At 43.2% G+C, this 13220-nt stretch overlaps 5 protein-coding genes across 5 annotated transcripts; 4 read left to right on the top strand and 1 right to left on the bottom strand.

The window, feature by feature from the left end:
* Nucleotides 1-660: 660 nt before the first annotated feature.
* On the top strand, nucleotides 661-1776 carry O0I10_004561 (uncharacterized protein; the record flags this gene model as incomplete). Its single annotated transcript, XM_058484620.1, has 2 exons — nucleotides 661-880; nucleotides 944-1776. 2 exons carry the CDS (start codon nucleotides 661-663, stop codon nucleotides 1774-1776), a joined length of 1053 nt encoding a protein of 350 aa, XP_058344497.1.
* A 1943-nt stretch (nucleotides 1777-3719) lies between these two features.
* Nucleotides 3720-5804, top strand: O0I10_004560 (uncharacterized protein; the record flags this gene model as incomplete). The annotated part of the gene is made up of 8 exons (XM_058484619.1): nucleotides 3720-3743; nucleotides 3803-4026; nucleotides 4087-4382; nucleotides 4440-4639; nucleotides 4716-4832; nucleotides 4893-4998; nucleotides 5061-5125; nucleotides 5190-5804. The coding sequence occupies 8 exons, from the start codon at nucleotides 3720-3722 to the stop codon at nucleotides 5802-5804; spliced, it is 1647 nt and encodes a 548-aa protein (XP_058344496.1).
* Nucleotides 5805-6102: 298 nt separating this feature from the next.
* On the bottom strand, nucleotides 6103-7906 carry O0I10_004559 (uncharacterized protein; the record flags this gene model as incomplete). Its single annotated transcript, XM_058484618.1, has 3 exons — nucleotides 6103-7049; nucleotides 7119-7305; nucleotides 7373-7906. 3 exons carry the CDS (start codon nucleotides 7904-7906, stop codon nucleotides 6103-6105), a joined length of 1668 nt encoding a protein of 555 aa, XP_058344495.1.
* A 957-nt stretch (nucleotides 7907-8863) lies between these two features.
* On the top strand, nucleotides 8864-10092 carry O0I10_004558 (geranylgeranyl pyrophosphate synthase; the record flags this gene model as incomplete). Its single annotated transcript, XM_058484617.1, has 6 exons — nucleotides 8864-8926; nucleotides 8979-9133; nucleotides 9208-9473; nucleotides 9535-9595; nucleotides 9657-9735; nucleotides 9796-10092. The coding sequence occupies 6 exons, from the start codon at nucleotides 8864-8866 to the stop codon at nucleotides 10090-10092; spliced, it is 921 nt and encodes a 306-aa protein (XP_058344494.1).
* Nucleotides 10093-10715: 623 nt separating this feature from the next.
* Nucleotides 10716-13188, top strand: O0I10_004557 (uncharacterized protein; the record flags this gene model as incomplete). The annotated part of the gene is made up of 9 exons (XM_058484616.1): nucleotides 10716-11404; nucleotides 11466-11496; nucleotides 11550-11688; nucleotides 11746-11948; nucleotides 12021-12237; nucleotides 12299-12349; nucleotides 12422-12798; nucleotides 12854-12936; nucleotides 12993-13188. 9 exons carry the CDS (start codon nucleotides 10716-10718, stop codon nucleotides 13186-13188), a joined length of 1986 nt encoding a protein of 661 aa, XP_058344493.1.
* Nucleotides 13189-13220: the final 32 nt, after the last annotated feature.

The raw sequence follows: 13220 nt of genomic DNA, 5'->3' as shown, positions 1-13220 counted from the left end.
GATCGTGTATCCCATAGCAACCCATCTACGTGTTGTTGTTAGTATGCTTAACGACGTAAATTCCTTCAAATGGCCTTGTCGGGCCAATTATGATTAAATAAGAAGTCCCCAGGTTTCTTTTTCTGCACAACCCCCATGTTAAGTATGGTGAATTTTTGGCTCATGCTTATTTTTGACTGATCACCCATTCTAGTGACCCATACGATTTGTTGATCTGCTCACGATCAAGGTCACCATTTTTACCATGCCCATGGTGGCCATTTGATCCCGACACGAACAACAAGAGCTTCCATCATTATCATCTCCCATTCGGCTTATAGGTACATGGTTGCTGTTAGAGTATCGTTGTCATCACACAACAGAATGAAAGAATTGTCTGCATAGAAAGAGCTTGTGTTACCATCGAATCATCCGTAGTACAACACATGGCCACCATTTTCGCTGCTCAAACTGACACTGGCTGAGGCACTCTTCCATTTTTGGTAGCAGCAGCAGCACCACCATCATTACCAAAGAGGTGCTGGTCACCAGATAGATGGCGTCGCTGCGGATATAGCTCATGTCCTTCGTTTATTTAAACCCTCCTGTGTCAGCACCTCTGCCGATTTGGTATACCTTTTCACAACACTACCTTAAGCTTTCCCCTTATTTTGGTTTTCAATGGCGTCAACGTTCCAATCCCTATTCAAAATGCTGGCAGGACACGAAGAGCAACATACACAACAACAAGAAGACCAGGTTCCCTCTTCAATTGTACCCGAGCAATATCAAAGTGCCGGGTATTGTAATGATGTATCATTCCTATCAGCTTCCCCGGTTCCTATTCAGCAGCAACAAGCATCCATGCTCTCCCCTTCTTATGGTTGCTTGGATACAAATGGTAATAAGCTATATACGCAAATCGATTTCGATCTTGTGTTAACCATCGTTTATGCAATGATAGGCTATGGAAAGACATATGAAATGTCAAATAACTTATATATGCCGAGCAACATGTGCGCATCTTGGTTGCCTATGGAAAATGACTTTTCCCTTGGAGACGTGCTTGACGACGAATGCTCATGGCTGGCAACACCACAATCGCATGAATCTTTCTTGACAACACCACCACCACCATCATTGACATGCACTAGCAGTCCTTGTCTTGATGATTATGCTTCATCACAACCATCAATCTATTCTCAGCAACATACACCACAGCTTGCTTGGACTTCTTCTTCAACGTCAGCCGAAAGCAGTATTGGATCAGTGAGCTGTAATCAATCTTCATTATATAACAATGGTCCCGTCAACAATACAACGGATTGCACGCTTCTTTGTCTCTCACCTCCACAATCATGCTCAACCAGCGCCACCACTCTTGCACAGCTTGTTAATGGCCTTTCAGTTGACGCATCACCAACACCCACTACGTCTGATGGAATGTTACTACAACCATGGCTAGAGCAACAGGTCTATGCTCAACAACAACAACAACCACCAACACCACCACAACCTGATGAGCAGCCACGAGCGAAAAGAGGCCGGCAAACTTCTGCCACAAAAAAGAAGCCTGTACGACGCACACGACATAAATGCCCTTTTTGTTTCCACACATCCAATCGGGCAAATAACATGAAGGAGCACATCATGACCCATTATCCAGACCGGCCCAAGGATTTCAAATGCAATCTTTGTGACAAGGCATTTGCAAGGAAGCATGATATGAAGCGACATCTTAAGACACATGAGCGACGTCGTAAACCGCGTTATCCAGGGACTCTTCTTTTCTGCTAAAAATATGTATCCTTCTTTGCTCTGTTGTATACCACATCAAATTCCTTCCATAGATGATTCCCTACTCCCTCTGCTACTTTTGTATATTCTTTTTTTTCTTCGATGTATATGTGTATCCAATTTTAACTTATTGTACAGGTCCCAGACAAAAAATAAATCTCGTAAACAAAAGATCCAATGCATGCAATGTGATTATTGACTCTTCTCATACACATCATGATGATCATATGGGATGATGTGTCAATTAAAGGAGGCCCATCAGCCACTTGTAAAAAACGAGGCTCAGCAGCTGGATAGCCATATGCAGCAAATGCGATGGCACACTTGCCAAGATAGTGCAGAATGTAACATAATGCAGCCAACAACATGCGAAATTGAATGCTACAAGGACTGGGTCCCGGAAGGATCGGTGCATTGTCCTTGTGACAAGACGTTGGTAAAAATAGAGCCAACCATCACACAAAGAGCTTTCTCACTTTCCCCATATCAGCTGTGCAGATCATTCACCATTTTGTCGTCATTTGTTTGTATGACATTCACCTGGGTCATTTTTAGGAACGATTCTTCTTATCGCCGGTAATCATTGTGCGCCTTCAACAAAGAATACCCAGCACACTATTGAAAGCAAAGGCACTGTATCCCCGCTGCTCCAAGCCGACAACCCCCTAGAATACTGCTTGAAACGACGCTCATCATAATGCTTTACGCATGTCATCCACACACAAACAATGAGGGCCAACAAGATTGGGTCAAAAATAGTAAATTGGCAGCAAAAGGGATCGTCATGTGGTAATCGGCAAGCAGGGAACAAAGAAAGGTCGATACATCCCCACTTCATGTGATAACCATTATGTGGTGTATTGGATGGTGCATCTTGGCTACCCAAAAATAAAACTCGCAAGCTTTTTTTCTGCTTGTTGATGCCCGTATTGGTCACAACTTACTATCTGATATTCAAGAGGACGTGTACGATTTGTTATGGGGCTTCTGATTTTGTATTTTTTTCCGTTTAATGTTTCCCCCATTCTACTCCTGCAAAAGAGTGTGTGGGTAAAATCTATATGGTGGCGTCAGATTGATAACATCAGTCTCATGACAATCATCATAATGTGTAACACATCAACCAGTTAACGTTGCAAACAAATTGTCACGCATTGCTTCAGCTATTCTTTGTAAAGCTATTTTGGGCGCATAACGAGTGTACTTCCCTTCTGAGATTTAGTAGAAACGCTGCTGCACAAAGGTATCCTTAAGGATTTACATACATTGCTACGTAAACTTTGTATAGATCGATAGGGGCATCATCATTCTACTTGCTAGCTACGTGTATATGGGGATTGCATAGTACGTACGAGCCAAAGATGGAACCAAGTCATCACAACTCCCGTTAATGTAATGGATTGGTGGGTCGTCCCAAAGGGCAAAGTTGACAAGAGCCGATCGTCTCTTGAGGAACGCTGTTTCAACAATTTTCTGTGCCATAGGCCATATCAGGTAGCACATCACTGGAATAGGAGGAGGGGTATCGAGAACAATCAAATGCATTTACGATTAAGCTGCTACGTGAAAATGATATCGTGCAGCCATCATTTATTATATGAAATGTGGTATCACGTCAAGGAACAGGGGCCTCATTGATGAATCAAAGCTTAAATAATAAATGTTGAAGATGATGATAAATAGATTTATTTTGGTCTCTGGTCTCTGGTGGAATGGCTCTATTATTCATGCGGCATATTACCACTGCATATTGTCATTGTACTACTGGTGAAGTTGATGGGTAAGTATCACTTGCTTTCATACATGATGGTTGCCTATCTACAGTAGGCAAGGTTTAATGCTGTGACAACTTTTGCATGGATGCATTGGTCGCTTGCTGCTGCAGAAAAGGACTACGATCTCCGCAGCTTGACACCTTTTGATTTTCCATTTCTCTTTCACTCATGGTGCCCATAACCCCGGAACACGTCAGTAGCGAATTGACACCAAAGAAACGACGCATTGTATTAACGATTCGGCAATGTAGAGGGCACGGCACCTTACTCGACCGCTTTTGGCGCTCCGTGTGGAAGAGCTTAAACGGGTCTTGAGAGATTTCAGTTCACTCTTTGGTGGATTACGGCAAACGAAGGGGACCAAAGCTGTATTGGTGGCACGCATTGAGAGCATCGTGGAGACAAGGCTAGCCAACAATGAGACAAACAGGATCCTACCGGCTCTCAGGATAATGAATCGGCATAGTCCTCTATCGTAAGAAACAATATGGATACAGCGACGGTGAGCGTTGATACTGATAGTCTTGTATTATAGACAATGGGTGTATCATAATCAGACCGTATACAACATGCGCATGCTTAGTCAAGAAGAAAAATCAAGGATTCCTCAAAGTGCGCTTCAAGCAACTCGTCCAGAACCAATATCACCTGCTGACAGCCTTCGTGTCCAAGCATCACAATATACCAATCGACCATCATCACAACGACCAATCTCACAGCAAGGTTCACCCCCAACCGCTCCACCGATCGCATATGCACCCAACGTCCACTTTATACCAAATGAATTTTATCGTCCCTTGGTGCGTGTCACAACACCGTTGATCTGTTATGGTAAGAAGAGTACTACTGGGTATTAAGAGTCTTATAGCTAAAGGATTGCTTTTGAAGAATCATATACTGGAGCAAGAAAGCGAGTAATCAAATTCAAGCTTATCCAAGAGCATCAGGACATATTGGCAAAACCTCATCACGAACTTCGTCTCACGTGTGGTGTCCTGAAAAAGAGCTACAACCTGCATCAAGTTGTTCCTTTGGAATATCCACCTGTATGCGAACTTTTAGTCAACGGTCAGCGTGTTGGCATTCCAGTAAGTGGGTTTTACTTTCAATAGTTATGGAAAGGGGTTTACAGCATTAGAACACAAGACTTATCAAATATTTTAGGGTATTCGTGGTTCGATCAGTAAGCTTCCAGCAGCAGTGAATCCACCCAACATCACCAAGTTATGCAAGATCAATGGCGACAATACAATCGATGTGACGTATGGATGTGCAGTTCAGGTACTTTCAGCTATTCTTTTCTTTTTTTTTTTCCAAAGCTTACTCTTTCCGATCATGTAGAAATATGCGATAGCTGTTGAGATCGTGGAACACAAATCAGTCCCAATGCTCGTCCAAGAAATGCGAGAATCTCGTTTGTTATTGAAGCAGCAGGTCATACAGCAATGTAAGTATCTATAATCATTTTCATCATGGAGGATAGCAGCTAACCAACTATGCGAAACAAAGATCAACAACAGCGACAGGATGCCGACATCGTACTAGAAGCGGAAATGCTATCTCTAAAATGCCCGGTAAGTTTGTTGGATATGGGAAGAGATCACGATGCTAACGTACGTATATCTTTTGCATTGCAAGCTTGGGTTTACACGCATTACAGCTCCATGTCGATCAAGATCATGCCGTCATATGCAATGTTTCGAGGCGACTACATTTTTATCGATGAATGAGCAAACACCAACATGGACGTGCCCCGTTTGCAACCGCAAAATCAATTCGATTCAGGATCTGGTGATTGATGGATATTTCGATGACATTTTATCGACAGTGGGTGAAGACGTTCAAAGTGTTCGCATCGACCCTGATGGCCAGCTACAGCTCTTGGAAGATAACAACACGGATGCAAAGTCTTTTGAAACCTCCGTACGGGATACGAGTGAGAGTGCAGTTATTATTCTTGATGACGATGACGATGAAGTGGATACAACGCCGGCACAGGAACCTGGCATTGGCGATAAAAGACCCCATGAAGATGATGTTGCTATCGATTCCGCCACTCGACAAAGAACGGACGTTCATCCACAGGTGATTGATCTGACATTGAGTGATGATGAAGAAGAGGTCGATGCTGCACAAGGACAACAACAACAACAACAACAACAACAACCATTGACAACAATGCCGCCATCCTCGTCATCAACAACACAAACTTTAATAACATTGCATTTACCAGCCCCCGGTACAGCCATATAATACCCGCCCTCCTTGCTCTGAAGCAGTGGTCCTTTCGGATGATGAGGTCCTTTTGTAGATAGTCTCTGTATCTTTCACTCTCCTTTCCATGATATCATTCTTTGTGTCATATGATCTACCATGTACTTTTTTCCCCCACGCATACGCAACATTTGCTGCCTTATCAAAATTCACAGACATTACATTTCATTCATGCCATTCATTAAAGCCGAGTAAATACCAGATTAATATAGTACAAAATAAGATAAAGAAGCGTGTCCACTGGTCGATATGGAATACCTTGAGCTACTAATCATCCTCAAATCCATATAAATACAGTGCTCGTGGTTTTTGGATGTGTGGTAACTTGCACTTTTCGTGTCATAGTAACATCTTTTACAGGCGTTGGCAGCTCCTTTTGATATTCACTGCGTAAGCTGATAAGGCTATCGTATTCTGTAACAAGCCCTGTCGTTGTCTGCAGCACGTATGCAATCTTCAAATCATCCATATTGTTACTTCCAGCATACGGTGCTCTTGTTGCAAATGGCAAATCGCTATTGACGGCGGGTGTGGAAGTCATGGTCATAGTTTCGGTTACAACGATGGTGTAGCCAAAGGATGTTGTGGGGGTGGAGAATCCTGTTGTTGATAAATGTGTGGTTGTTGATTCCACGTCTCGTGTGCTGTGCATAAATGCAACATCATGACTGCTGCTGCTGCTATTGCTGGTAATAGTCATGTCATTGTTACTCGTGGTTGTCATGGTGTTGCCATGGTTACGAGCAGTTGTGGTGCTTGTTGTAAAACTTCCAGTACTATCACTAGGACCACTTGTATGTGAGCTGCTGCTATTGCTGGTAATAGTCATGTCACTGCTACTCGTGGTTGCCATGGTGTTGTCATGGTTACGAGCAGTTGTGGTGCTTGAGCTCAATGTGATGCTTGTTGTAAGGCTTCCAGTACTATCACCATGACTACTTGTATGTGAGCTGCTGGTTCTTGTTGGGCTACTGCTTGTATCTCGGCTACTAGTACTACTTAAGACACTGCTACTACTAGAAGGTGACGAGGAAGGCTCAATCTCCTCCTCCTCCTCTTCTTCTATCACTACAGGGAAACACCCATCAAAGTATCCTGAACAATGGTCTTCCTCAAGATAAGAGTATGGGTAGATGGTGGATCCTTCAAAAAGGTGAATCCAAGTATACTCACGCCCAAAAACTTGTCCCACAAATCCACCTTCAGGGCCTTCAAGAATACGTGCTAGGAAAAGGCATGTTATAGTAGATGTTTGCTATGGAAATGAGATGATTGCATAGGCACGTCGTTTACCTTTTGGTGCTAAAATCAACCCACTGAATGGACCACTTGTGCTCCTTACAATGCTAAACGAACCATTAGGATCGTATGTACCATTTGCAAAGACGGGGTAGAAATTATAGATGGTGCTGCAGCTACGAAAACCTTGACTTGGGGAAAAAGTGCTCAAGGTGATGGAGTGGCCTGTCGTTACGGGGATCTTGATGTACCTTTTGTTGTCAGCATCAGATTTTGTTATGAGCGATCAATAGATTCAAAATGCTCACATTGATTACTGTTGTGGATTGGTTGTCATGGTCACCTGGATGTGGTATACTTGGACCATTCCATGTCCCTTTCCCAAAGAGCATAGCTGATGGATCGGATAACGAATCATATGGGAGGTCTGAGCAGTTACATGAAGGAGGGCCATCCTGGCATGTATTCATTGTGAAGGTGCGATAGTGTGGGTGAGCCGACATGTTATCAGCAAAGGTTGTTATCGATCCATTCGACTCAAGCCTTCTAGTTGGTGTCATTTTTGCAAGCGTTTGAGACGCATGTACAAGAGCCTGTTCGACCTGTGTAAAATTGAACATGCCAGTGCCGTCATCGGTGTGCAGGGTGCAATTAGCGACTGTTTCTTCGACACGATCTATATCACCGCCTCCCGCTATATATCCATTCCCGTTTACGGACACTATGAGGGTTTTAATGTGACCTCCTACTACCAAGCTATAGGTAGCGAATGCATTGTCGCTGGTAGGGTGCATGCAATTGAGTATTTGTTCTGAAGTTACGACGTAAATAGGAACTTCCATGTTGCCAGCAACAGCCAATGTCCCTGGGAAATGAATTCCTCTGGACGTGTAATCACCAAGAAATATGCTAGTGAAGTGGGATAGCTACGACATCAACAATATTAGAATGATGATGATAACCCACAACAAAGTGGTTGACAATGGTATCTTTTTCTGGTACCCACCACGCTGCCTATATACGTGTCATTTGAAAGAGGGCATTGGTGGCGAGTAGATAGGTCGTCCCTTTGATTAAGAAAAGACATGTGACATTGTCCTTTGACGAAGAGCAATAATAAAATGAGGAGCATGAACAGCATCATTGAGCTGCTATTGGTGTGGAATTACCTACTTGACACCGAAGCTCCGCCTTTTTATGAGCAACAAATCTCACTGGAATGTAAATCAAAGTGCGTGCATAACAAGTTCGGAAGCTTGATTCATTGTCAATAGCAGCAGCGCATGCATGAAGCTTGAGCATAATAGTTTTTTCCCATGCATGTCATCGTCTTTATTCTACACTCCTATTCTTTCTTATACAAGGGGGTATACTTCTAACAACAAACTCTGAAGAAGATATTTTGAAATGGACTGCATTGTTGATCGATCATTCAATGTCAAAAGTATACCACAGGTTGGGTGAGAAAATCATGCAAGCGATCATGATGATGTAATTGTACTACTACAGCGTTGTCGAATTGCAACAATAATATAAAAGGGGAAAGAGAGGCAGGATGTTGTGTACCATTCAATCATGAAAAGTGAATGCGTAGAACTTGTTTGGACGAAACGCAAATGATGATGGCCGATACGTAATATTCATTTGTGTGAACGATCTCACGCACACGCCTTGCTTTGGATCAGCAGGACAACAGCAGCGCATTTGAACTTAATCTCAGCCAAGAGGTGTTGTGCATTGTACTGCTCAGCATTGGTCGGTTTCCCTTTTCTCTTGGCGCCTCCTCCTCCTCCTCCTCCATGTCATCAAGTCCCATTCCTACAAGCAATCCTACCCCATCCAAGCAACACGACGACGACTCCGTAAGCTTCCATGATATCACGTATAAGTGCAACAACCTTACACAGCTTTTAGATCTTGCTGGAGCCTTATCACTACTTGTGCGATCAGCCTGGGAAAGACATTCGTACAAAGTTGATCGCGGCGTTCGATGCCTGGTTGCATGTACCTCCCGAGAAGCTTGCAGCTATCAAGAATGTGGTTCAAATGTTGCATACAGCAAGTCTAATGTACGTGGTGGGAAGGGTTGTCATCTGTGGTTGCTTTGTTACCACCTACTTACGTGTTGTCACGTGGCCCATAGGATCGACGATGTTCAAGATGATGCAGTGCTTCGGCGTGCAGTTCCCGTTGCCCATAGTATCTTTGGTGTCCCTCAGACAATCAATTCTGCCAACTATGTTTACTTCCTTGCGCTACAAGAACTCCTCAAGCTGAATCACCCACACATGATCACTATTTACACTGAGGAGCTTATCAACCTTCATCGTGGTCAGGGTATTGAACTGTTTTGGCGTGACTCTCGACAATGTCCTACCGAGGAAGAATACATCGACATGGTCAACAATAGTAAGTGCATGGCAAAGTGAAGCGGGAAGGTCATATATTTATGTTGATGCATCTCTTATAGAAACCAGTGGTCTATTTCGGTTAGCTGTACGCTTAATGCAAGAAGCCGCAGGGAGCCCAATGTAAGAAATTGCGATAATACGATCCAATGATCGCGTTGTTCATTGTTGCTTTATCATCTAGTGACTATACTCACTTGGTCAATATCATTGGTATTCATTTTCAAGTCCGTGACGATTACATGAATCTACAATCGGATACGGTAAGCGAGTTGGGATAAAGTGCAACATGCGATGGATTGCTGATGGCATGTTTATGGTAGTATACGAAAAACAAAGGATTCTGCGAGGACTTAACAGAGGGCAAGTTCTCATTTCCAATCATCCATGCGATACGCGCAGATTCATCCAATCGACAGCTTCTCAATATTGTGAGCCAAAAACCAACGTCTGTGGAAGTGAAGCAGTATGCCTTGGAGATCATTGGGCGGACAGGTACCTTCGAGTATGTTCGTGAATTCCTCAGCAAAAAGGAGATGGAGGCTCGCAAAGAGATCGAGATGTTAGGCGGCAACCCATTGTTGGAGAAGGTCATGGATATGTTAGTTATATCAAAGTGAAGGCGCATCCACCCATATACCACATTTAGTCGTTCATTTCCCCTTGCCCCCAAATTCGAATGTTTCGTCATTGTAAGATTTATTCATTTCATTCAAACAAATATCCAATGTGAATCGAGCAATCATTGGTGGTAGTACGTGATAATTGGAGCAAGTGCTTTGTATTATGAGATCATGTTGTAATCCTTAGTCAGCGAATGTGGATTTCTTTGTTGCATCGTGCAACTTGAAGAATCATGTAAAATTGCATATCCTTTCTCAGCTAATTGCAGCGATCACGTGATTGCATGGTACTGGAAAACTTCAATGAAGATGGAGATGCATTGTTACACGGGGAATAGGATAAGATCATTGCATTTCATTGTAAAAAAGACATACTTGGGTGGATGACATGTGATGTGATACACGATAGCAAACAAGGCTCGTTATTTTCTATGAGGAGACTAATCAAGGCCCACTGACCCATGGCATCTATTACTACGGCAATGTCCCTCACTAGTATCTACACGTAATAAAAATTGCATCACTATGCTATTAATGGATGATGAGTAGCGGTGGTAGCTAATAGCACGTCTTTGTCCAGTTCCACTGTCATTTCAATTCACCCCTTATCATTACCCAAAATGGAAGAGAGGCTCAAGCAGATCGACAGTGAGCTTGACACGATCGAGGAAGAGATCAGCATTCTTCAAGCCAAACGCGCGTCATTGCTCGAAGAGCGGGAGTCATTGAACGACAATGCGTTCCTGCGATCAGTCAAAGAGAATACGTCAACAGCATCGACAAAGACGACGAATGTAGAGTGTCCTTGGACGAATGAGCTTCGACAGCTTGCCTTGGAGCATTGGAGTATTCAGCGTTTTCGACCTTTACAGGAGCCTATTATGGATGCAGCGTTACAACGACAAAGGGACATCTTTGTGGTGCTACCTACAGGAGGAGGCAAATCATTGTGTTATCAGTTACCAGCATTGTACGAGAGTGGATTTACCTTGGTTGTGTCACCCTTGGTGTCGCTGATCAGTGATCAAGTCTATCATCTTCAAAAAGCACGTGTCCCAGCCATGTCATTGACAGCTGCCAGCTCCAAAGAAGATATCAAATACGTCCAGGATGCGATGCCCATGTCAACACAAGATGTCAAGCTGAAGATGGACAAGGAGAAATTCAAGCTTCTTTACGTGACACCTGAAAAGATCGCCAAAAGCAAACGCTTCGTCAACAAGCTTAATCAGGCATATGATACCGGAGAACTTTCACGAATCGTCATCGATGAGGCTCACTGCTGCTCTCAACAAGGCCACGATTTCAGGTTGGTGAAAAGTGTTTTTAATATCGAAATGAAGATGCTAATGATTCATCATCATTTGTAGACCTGACTATAAGCAGCTCACAGTTTTAAGGGTACGTGTGGCAACATCATCACTTTGTAATGTTTATTAACATTGCTATCAAAGAATTTGTTCCCAAAGACACCCATCATGGCATTGACAGCGACTTGTCCTTGGAGCGTTATGAAGGATGTGATGACTATCCTTGGTATGAAGCACCCACCGAAACCCAATGCTACGCTTGTTTATACTGCCCCATTGTATCGTAAGTATCATTGTCGCTCTCGTGTGCCATGCTGTTGCTTACAATGCTGTTTTCAAGGCGCAAACCTCATCTACAAGGTGCTGGAGAAACCTGAGAAGGATGCCGATGTGCTTCAACATATTGTCCAATGGATCAAGACGTATCATGCCAAGTCATCTGGTATCGTCTACTGCTTCTCAAAGAGAGATACAGAGACTATGGCTGCAGGATTAACTATGAACGGCATATCATCGGGGTATTATCATGCTGATTTGGAAGATGTAAGTGCGAGGGTAATAGTACATGACTTGAAGAAGAAGAAGATTATTTGACCAATACATCATTTCATCCAGGACGAGAAAGAAGACATGCATTCCTTATGGCGAAATGGCACCGTACAAGTTATTGTTGCTACGATTGCATTTGGCATGGGCATTGATCATCCAAAGACCCGTTTTATTATCCATCATTCGATATCCAAATCACTGGAGAACTATTATCAAGAAAGTGGACGAGCTGGACGTGATGGCAATGATGCCGATTGTGTACTTTTCTATCGTGCTCATGATGGTGAGTCTCCCTGCTGCTGCAGATACCACGTTGATATTGGCTCACAACGCTTTCTTTATAGCTTATCGACTTTCCACCAACATTGTCAGTGAAGTGAATGCTGGAGAGAATTGTAAGTCGGTCTTTTCATCTTGATAAACCTGCGGTGCTTACTCACAATGACACTTTTCCCTTGACAACATAGTATATGCAATGGTCAAATATGCTCAAGACTTTACGACATGTCGCAAGATCCTCTTCGAGCGCTACTTTAGCTTTGATCCATCGATTTCCGCACCTCATCAGCATGCAGATATGCTTGTCAACGAGACCAGCGTCGATGTTCCCTGTGGGCGTTGTGATAACTGTACACGTGGCGACACTGTTTCTTTCCAAGACATTACCGTGGAAGCACTCACACTGGTGCGTGTGTGCCATGAACTCGCTAAGCAGCAACAACGGGTGACTTTTTCAAAGCTTCTACAAATTTGGCAAGGATACGGGTTGAAAGCCGTGAATTTGGAAAAGTTACGACATGATCAAAGCATTCAACTGCCCGTCGACAAAAAGTATTCGATCTATGTAAGTTGTCGATGCAATGGATTTATGTACAGGACATAACATGGTATGGTGATAGGATCTCGAGCGTATTGTCAATCATCTTGTCGTTGAAGGATATCTCGGAGAAGACTTTTACTTTGGTGCATACAAAGTTATCTCGTAAGTGGAAGTTTTGTCAGATCACTAGGTCACATCCCTTGACGTCATTCTTTAAGGTACATCGTGAAAGGATATCGTGGATCACAGCTTGATGGTGTTACGCTCCAATCGATCAACGACGGAAGTTGCAAAGTGAGTATAAAGCTAGACTTTGAGGAATCGAATGAGGAGCCACCCAAAAAGAAACTTCGCACATCCGGCAAACGAGCAACAAAGATACCTCCTGAATTGATTGTTCTCGATGATGACTAGCCATATGACATATCAATTGTAAATATCTATAT

The sequence above is a fragment of the Lichtheimia ornata genome, assembly GCF_029851405.1.
Source record: "Lichtheimia ornata isolate CBS 291.66 chromosome Unknown scaffold00017, whole genome shotgun sequence".
In the NCBI taxonomy this organism is placed as follows: Eukaryota; Fungi; Mucoromycota; class Mucoromycetes; order Mucorales; family Lichtheimiaceae; genus Lichtheimia; species Lichtheimia ornata.
This window is presented reverse-complemented; position numbering and strand designations above follow the sequence as displayed.